This window comes from Strix uralensis, chromosome 13, assembly GCF_047716275.1.
Source record: "Strix uralensis isolate ZFMK-TIS-50842 chromosome 13, bStrUra1, whole genome shotgun sequence".
NCBI classification, from domain to species: Eukaryota; Metazoa; Chordata; class Aves; order Strigiformes; family Strigidae; genus Strix; species Strix uralensis.
The window spans coordinates 14,575,875-14,584,565 of record NC_133984.1 but is presented as its reverse complement, the minus strand read 5'-3'; the positions used below and the strand labels follow the sequence as shown (position 1 = coordinate 14,584,565).

Below are 8,691 nucleotides of genomic sequence, written 5' to 3'. Positions count from 1 at the left end.
GTTTTCAGTCCAATTAATATTGTTCATATTGACTTACATTGTTCCTCTTTTTCAATCAAAATATCGTGAAAGGCAAGATCAGATGTCTTACTAACTGAAGGTTTATTCTATTAGCACTACTACTTTAAACCATGACATTAAGGAAAGTATCTGGTTAACTTGACAAAGACAACTTTCCATAATGTTACAGGATCTTGAAATGATTTATTAGCAAGGCCTCTTACCTACATTACTCTACATTATTTTGTTTGACATTGCTGTCAGCATGACAGAGACATACCACATTTGCTCCAGGAAAGGTCATACTTACCCCCATCCACAGATGGGCTCAGCCTTCAACCAAGTCTTTTGTAGGGCCCTGTTTTATTGCAAAATGCAATATCCCTACCTTTTCTTTTGCAGGCAGGCTTGTGCTTGTTTGTGACCACTCCAACAGGACACAAGTATGAAGGAGTCAGATTTGAAAAGGGGAACTGCGGAGTCAGCATAATGAGAAGTGGTAGGCAGTTTCTAGTTGTTGGATGAGCACTGATTAATGATTTGGAAACCTGTAAGCAAGTTCCTTTCAAAAATGGGCAACAACACTTCTCTACAGCTAAGTTGTACCCAAACCTGCCAGTTTTTACTCTTTCTTAGGTTTCCTCAATCACAGAATGTCAAGTAATATGTTTATTAACTTCTTGGGAGACAACTGTCCTTCCTTGCTTGCCGCCAACTACTTCTGCTCAGAGACAGGTCTCCAAATAAACTGCTCAGTGGTGGCAGAGTCACTGTTATTTAGCCCAAAGCTGCAGAAACCTTTGTATCTATGATGTAAAGTCCAGTGGCTCCACAGCTTCCTGCACTACATTTTGCACCGTGGTGTCTCTGGGCAGAGCTCACAGATGTTCTTCAAACCCCACATGGTAGTTTTGATGTTTCCAGCTCTCGCCTTTGAGAGCTTACACTGCTGTGTGGGAACACTAATACCCAGGAGCTAAGTAACACCAAGTAGACTCATTTTTCTGTCTGAACAGAGAAAAAAAGGAAAATACCTTCAAGTGTTTTCAACACTTGGAACCAAGAAAAAAAATCTCCTTTTCAGAACTCTTCACCAATACAATATTTGGACTGTCTATTTAATTGTAGCATCTTGCAACTGTGCCATTTCTTAGCGTGTAACAACTTGTTGGGTTTTTTTGCTGCTCATTTTGAGGAGAGGCAATGGAACAAGGTTTACGAGACTGCTGCAGATCAATCCGCATAGGAAAAATCCTGATACAGAGCGACGAGGAGACGCAAAGAGCAAAAGTGTACTATGCTAAGTTTCCACCAGACATTTACAGGAGAAAAGTTCTACTCATGTACCCAATACTAAGTAAGTGTCTTCCATCATTATGTACAGTTTGACTCATCTGAACAGTCAGTGTGCTGAACTTAAAGGAAAATTTCCAAATTTCAGGGGCTTTGATTAGGTTTATTGCTTGGTTTAGGTGACTTAGTAGGGAATTTATCAGGCTGCACCAGAATACGTATTAGTCAGCCTGCACCAGCATGAATGCAGAGCAAATCATCTGGGCATGCCTGCGTTTGTGAGAGAAGTTGAAGCATTAAGACTTGATAGAAATTTAATTTTTTAAATTTTGCCAGGAGAAAAGTCTCCAACAGCCTTTTTCTCATGCTGTTAAAAGACATTTTTGGATTAATGTCATAATCCTAGGAGTAAATTATTTTAAAATTAAATACAGGTAATACTACTAAAAAAAAAAAAAAAACCAAAAACAAACCAACTGGTAAGCATGGTAAGGAGTTTGTCAGGATGAAGTAACTTTTCCAGTCTAAGATTTCATTCTGGTTCTACACATGGAGCTCTTAATTGCCATTTTACTATTTTAGATGAGCTTTCTTGCCTGAGGGCTTTAATAAAATCCACCAACTTCAGTGCTTAAAACCTGGCAGAGTTGGCTGTTTCAGAGTAGAGATTAAGTTCCTTCATCAGGAGACAGAAGTTTTCTACAATTAATACATGCAGAGGTGACAGTTTTCCAGTGGGGAAGGACAGTATCATCATTCAGTCACACACCAACATTAACACAGATAGTCTTGGATGGCCAGGGACAAGTTCTTCAACCAAGGTCGGGGGGAAAGAAAAAAATCTCACTTTTTCCCCTTTTAGGTACTGGTAACACTGTCATTGAGGCTGTCAAAGTTCTTGTAGAACATGGTGTACAACCCAGCGTCATTATCCTGCTAAGCCTGTTCTCCACACCTCATGGTAAGTTGAGACCTTTGCAGTCTCTCAAAAGGTGCCAAATCTATCATCTAGAAATTCCCAGAAATCACCATTTTAACTACAGAAGTCCATCCTGTTGCACCAACACACTTCGGACAGAAGTATTTTGGAACAGACTGACACACTTGGAACAAATGGATATGACTGTATGATTTTACAAGAGGCTTTTTTCCTACATTTCATTATTGTTGAGTTGCTTGAGGGCATGCTTAAAAATCTTTTTGGCCAAAGGGGGAAATACTTGATTTAGATCAGTTCTGGTCAGTTGCTGCCTGAACTCTGAGTCGGGTGCAGCAACAAAGCCCTCTCTCATTACAAAGTCAAGCATCTCAATGTTGGGGTTGTATAAATTGCTAAAATCTCTGCTTTAACTTACTTATTCTATAGCCTGAATTTTTTGCGTGCAACTGGATTTATAGCACCTAACTAGGTAGAGACTGACAGTAAACATCATGAGAGAAATCCTTTGGGCCTTTTCCACAATGCATCATACAGACCTGTCCTACAGACTGCACCAGAGACAGTGGAAATGGGTTTCACCACTTAAAGAGCTATTTGCATGTTCAAAAAACTACCATGCCCTCGGCTGAATACTTTCTCTCTTTTGTGACCTGCAGCAGTGACTACAGCCAGCCTGAGGAATTTCTGTTTTCCAGTGCATCTACCCAGCGTATTCAACAGAACTTTACACATTTTGCATTTATCACATTCTTTGTATGCAACTTTTTTTCAGAAGCTAAGGAAAAAAAGTCCATTTAAAAAGTAACTAGCAGCCCAGCTTTAAAACCACAGGTAGCAGGGGGTGCAGTCAAAATTACTGCTTTTACGCCGCCCAGATTTCTAGTTAACAGCCTTTTTAAAGGCCAAAAATACTAATTGGAAAAACTGTATGCTCCTTAGTAGGCCATCTGCAATTACGTTTGCAGCATCAGCTGCGATAATGCACCAAGGAAAAAGATCTCAACATCAGTACTTTGAGAAACACTAAGTTTCCCCACAGGGATCTGACTGTTCATTTACATGCTGCCTTGAAGATCACAGACACGTAATGTCTCCAGCAAACGCCACACTGACGCTGTATTCCAGGACACCCACCTTTCACTGCAGCTTTCTGCACTCAGCTTTAATCCCGGGACGCAGAGGAACCTGCCCGACTATTCTGTGGCACTGGAAAGCAGCATAAACAGTACAAATGCCGGGTGTAGTGTAAGGATATCTCCTCTAAGTAAGCAGAAGAGAACAAAATGGAGCTTGTTCAGCCACTCAGACACGCGTTTTTTCCACGTTTTGCTCTGCCTCATTTTTACACAACTTTTGTATTTGCTTCACGTTTCATTCTGAAGCTTTCAAAAATACGATGTGTGAATATTGATTGGAAGTGGTTCAGAAGCTCTCAAACTATTTATTGTTTCTACCTGGACAAGAGCTTGTTATAACCAAGTGAGGCTGAGCTGCTTTTAAGGAAAGGATAAAATCAGCAGTAACTAATTCCCAGAAAAGTTACTGAGGAAGTTACTTGGAAACCTTTAAAGCTGTTTCTACATCTGAGCTGGATAGCTGCGTTATCATAAAGACATCTGTTTTAATTAGAAGACAAAATCTGATTTTCTATACTACCTAATGAACAGTGCTGCAGCTAGCCAGTAGCCAGGGATACTGCCTGCAGACCTTGTAGTGCTGCTGCTGCTTGGCAGGGAAAGGACACTGACAGAATGACACGGCTGTAAACAGAACCAAATCCAGAAGGGAGACAAGAACCTGCTCAGAAAGCCCCTGTAAATCCTCATGGCTTCAGACAAGCTCTGATACTCCTATCTTAAAAATACACTTCAGTCGACTGACACAGAAAGTCACCGAATCATCTTCCTGTTTATACAAGGAATTTAAGAGTTTTAAAAGGCACAAATAGCACCTCTGTTGGTGCTAGATTCCTATACATTTCCTCTTGTGTTTAGCTGCCATCTTCCTCTCAAGCTCCTGCTCCAGAACATATTTTGCCAGAAATGAGGCGATTAATTCTGCTGCCACCTTTCATCAAGCGCAGGTCAAGGTCCACCACGAGATTTACATTAGAAGTGCAGGTTTAGATTGATACCATTGAGGTGCTGGAGCGTGTCCAAAGGACAATGAAGCTGGTGAAGGGTCTAGAGCACATGTCTTATGAGGAACGACTGAGGGAACTGGGGTTGTTTAGCCTGGAAAAAAGGAAGCTGAGGGGAGACCTTATTGCTCTCTACAACTACCTGACAGGAGGCTGTAGCGAGGTGAGGGTCGGTCTCTTCTCCCAAGTAACAAGTGATAGGACAAGAGGAGATGGCCGCAGGTTGTGCCAGGGAAGGTTTAGATTGGGTATTAGGGACAATTTCTTCACTGAAAGGGTTGTCAAGCACTGGAACAGGCTGCCCAGGGAAGTGGTTGAGTCACCACCCCTGGAGGTATTTAAAAGACATGTAGATGTGGCACTTGGGGATATGGTTTAGTGGCCAACTTGGCAGTTAGGTTAACGGTTGGACTCGATCTTAAAGGCCTTTTCCAACCTAAATGATCCTATGATCCTGTGATTGAGGATGGCAATCTAAAAGCTCAGATGTGGAAGGATAGTACCTGTATGTAAATTATTCCAAGAGCACAGCACTGCCAGACACACAAGATCCAGATCAGAATTTAGCAAATTACTGAACACCATTAAAAATGCCTCTTTAAGGTACAAGATTCTTCTCCAGCTCTTTAAAATTAGCATGCCAGACCTGCTGATTTAAAAATAAGCAGCTGGAATAACCTGCGATATTATTTGAATAGAAAATACTTTGTTGTATGAGCCATAAATATAGACTTCTCTCCCCATCAGAAGAAAAGGGACCCTCCATCCACCTGTCTACCGAAGGAGAGGGCCTGTCGTCAGCACGGAAGAGCTGAGATGGAGAAAAGAGCAAAGGTAAACTGTTAGGAATTGTTATATCCTTAGGTTTTCTCTCAAGTTTGTTCTGGGCTGGTATATTAGTGTAAATTGGCTTCATTTGCCTGCTCAGTACCTGGCTCTGCTAATACTTTGAGTATATAAGGATTTGAGTTTGGCAGGTCTTTTTTTTATTTTTTTGCTTCAGGTTTAGAAGCTCCCAAGAGGATTCAGATTTTTCTCACCTCACTGCATTTGGATTATTACTTATCTATATTGTCAATAAATTATTTTAATATCTTTTTAGGAAAAAAAATCAACATTTTTCTCATCTATCGCTGCATACCAAATAACCAGTTTTTAAGACCCTGGGGGATTTAAAGCAAATTTATTTACCCTCATTGAAGGAAACGACATTAAATTTACCATGGAAAAGTGTTGCAATTCTCCTTCGCTATACATACATTAGCAAATTGAAAGCATTTAAGTATGAATTACACCATGCTTTTGCTATAGATTTTGGATTTTTTCCCTATACTGCAAAGTTTTCTATGCAAATATATTCTCCCCTACAAGCTTTTTGAAATATGCTGCTATGCTGATCCTAATTTTTTCAAAGCTCTTAAGGATATATGTGTGCACAGGCCATTAATTGCTATTAATGTCAACTGGATACTGAAATCCACTACGTGGTTTTGAAAAATCAGAGCTTATTCTGCACCTGAAGGACCCTGTGAGGGCATTTGCAAATAAACTCCACCAAATCACACTGAGGGAGGTACTCTTCCTTAGCTGTCTGCCCAGGACCTCATCTACAAGTTTTTACCACTGAAGTAAGGCGTGAATCAGCAGAACTCAGCTGCCGTCTCTGTGCATCACTGGGTGTTCATATCCCAGCAAACTGGCAAATATCTGCCTGAAGAGTCTGAACTCACCCACGGAGCTAAAGAATAACATGTTTTATTCCTCTGTTGATTGCCATCTGATGATCTTCAAGATTTTTGGTAAGATTAATCAATTAAAAGTATTTTATTGAGGGGAAAAGAAAGAGACAAGCAAACAAAATTACTTGTCAGATGTCATAAAACACCGAGAGGCTGTTCCAGGAACATAAACCATCATCTTAGCTCTCTGTTCAAATAGTAGAATATGCTTCACCTCCCATTTGCTCAATAATCCCTAACATTTTGCTGCGTAGGTTACTGGTGTATAACAAAGCCACTTTTATCCTCCTCTGACCTTGCCTGGTATTCAGAGAAGGTAAGGAGAAAAGACAGGATTCACTTTCATGCATAAATCACTTTGTCGCAGTCACGTTGCCTCCTATTTCTTCAGTTCTTTGAGGTCTGCCATTGGAGCACTCTGACAGATGTCCTGCTGATTTACTAATTGCCAATACTCACACTCGGTGGCAGTCTTATCAATTGTCGGCACGAGGCTTTCCATGATAAATTGGATCAATTGTGTGCCGATCATCTGCTCCCTGAATTATTGATGTTTGACAACAGAACGAATTTTTGCCTGCTTCAAAGATGTCTGCCAAAAATGAAAGTGTACATACACACACAGGGTCTCTCTCGTCAGGGGATACAGTTTCTCCAACTACTGGAATGTGTCAGAGGTAGGAGCACTGTCTACATAAAAAGATCTGTTTGTCGTGGGTCAGGAACAAGGCACCTTTCCAATGAAAAATATTTTGGTTCATTAAAACTGCAAAATTGCTTTGTGACATTAAACTTACTCTTCTTAATTTATCTTTTTTTAATTTTACTCACACTGAACAGTCAAACCAGAGCTATTACATCATGGTTTGACCCTACATTATATCCAAAAGTAATACAGGACCTATACTGCAGCAATGATGCAAAGGACTGATCTGATCTCAACTCACACTCACAACTCCGATTTGCTTTTAAAAACATAACAGATTAACCTGCTGCAAGCAAGTTTTATGGTGGATTAGGTATCACTTCTCCATCACTCCAACTGTATGCCGTACCATCTGTCCTTCTGCAGCTGGAATAAACTTCCATGCTTTATGTTCTGGTTATTTCAACAAAAATATAGTTGGGAAGCTACATCTGCTCCAGATGAAACTGGGACTGCTTCTGCTCTCCATTACTAATGATTTTGGCATCATGGCCTTCAGTTCAGTGAGTTTCTAACCTACTTCCTTTCCTGGTACCATGCTGTGGCAAATAAAACTGATGAGAAATATGCCCTGTACCTGACCCTCCATTCTCTCTAGGATGAACACTGTAGATGCTTTGGAGTTCTCAAGTCTGAAGGGAGAAATTTAAACTGTGAATATAGAAAAACACTTCATTTACACGGAAAGTTGGGCTTGTATCTTTCTACACATTTATGTTTCAACAACCTTGAAATGCAACCCACCCCTAAACTTGACAGTAATCCATTATAATAAACCGCCAAAAGGAGAAACAAAGGCGTCTTGTGGGCTTCCTGAAACTATGTAAATCCTCAGAGGTATGTTTTTTCTCTATGTATGGGATCTTGCTTGAAAACAAAGATGACTTCCTTGCAAGTCTTTTGCAAGATAGACTTTTCAGGCATTAAAATTGGATCTTTCAAAACTCTGTGGGAATCCCTTCTGTTCTCCATGGGAGACAAGTCTGCAGAGCCTTAACTTTTCCCTCTCCTTAAACTAGCACCGATACTCAGTATGGCACAAGCCCCCTTGGGTTCAAAACTAAGATTGTCTTTTCTTCTCTCCTGGTTCTCTCCTATTTCTTTTCAGCCACAGTTTTCTTCCCAATATGTCTCACTGATTTCTGATTTCAATTCTCTGCCAGAAGGCCATGAGGGAGATGGGCTCACCTTGGAGGTAACACAGCTGCCATTTATAGTTTCAGAGGTGAGAAGGGTAGAACTGCAGAAAAATTTAACCAAAGAACAGGCCTTACAGAACATGGGAAGTCCAGTGCTCAATTAATTAAGGCTCATATTGGAAAACAAGTATATCTTAGCTTTTATATAGCGCGACTGTTGTCTCTAATACACAATGCTACATTAAGCAGCAGAGAAAACCTGGTGTGAGAGGGGAAACCCTGCCATGGTTGGGGGTTAAGGAGAATGAATGTCCCCACCAACAGCCTCCAGTACTTGCTGCCAATTGTCGACTTGGCTTCTGGAAATGCCAGCCACTGTCAGCCTTAAGTGCTGGCACCCCTGCCCTGCACACACCATGAGGTGACGTTAAATGGCCCCCTACACTGACAGGCCTGGCTCCTGTGGGTATATGGCACCATAGGCATGCACTGCTGAGACCAGGGACCCTCCGCGTCCCTCCGGGACAGCAGGAGGCTGTGGGCTAAGGGGTGGCCGCGAAGGGCCCCAACAACCACCACGCCTCCATGCCACCCGGCCACAGCCCTCGGCCTTTGCCCCTCTTCAAAATGGCGGCGCCCCTGTGGCGCTGGGGCCGCTCTACCCGCGCGGTCCTCCACACTCCTCTCGTTGGGCCGCGCTCGCCCCCTCCCTCACCCCAGGGGGAGGGGCGGCG

At 41.8% G+C, this 8,691-nt stretch overlaps 1 protein-coding gene across 1 annotated transcript; it reads left to right on the top strand.

The window, feature by feature from the left end:
* The first annotated feature begins 426 nt into the window (after positions 1 to 426).
* On the top strand, positions 427 to 2,313 carry LOC141949183 (uracil phosphoribosyltransferase homolog). Its single transcript, XM_074882453.1, has 4 exons — positions 427 to 499; positions 1,196 to 1,357; positions 2,156 to 2,254; positions 2,286 to 2,313. Exons 1-4 carry the CDS (start codon positions 490 to 492, stop codon positions 2,303 to 2,305), a joined length of 291 nt encoding a protein of 96 aa, XP_074738554.1. The 5' UTR covers positions 427 to 489; the 3' UTR covers positions 2,306 to 2,313.
* The last annotated feature ends 6,378 nt before the right edge of the window (positions 2,314 to 8,691 follow it).

Bases quoted from the DNA above. Each gene is read 5' to 3' on its own strand.
- LOC141949183 (XM_074882453.1), top strand. The intron at 1,358-2,155 runs GTAAGTGTCTTC...TTCCCCTTTTAG, and splicing joins ACTCATGTACCCAATACTAA to GTACTGGTAACACTGTCATT. The intron at 2,255-2,285 runs GTAAGTTGAGAC...GTCTCTCAAAAG, and splicing joins CCTGTTCTCCACACCTCATG to GTGCCAAATCTATCATCTAG.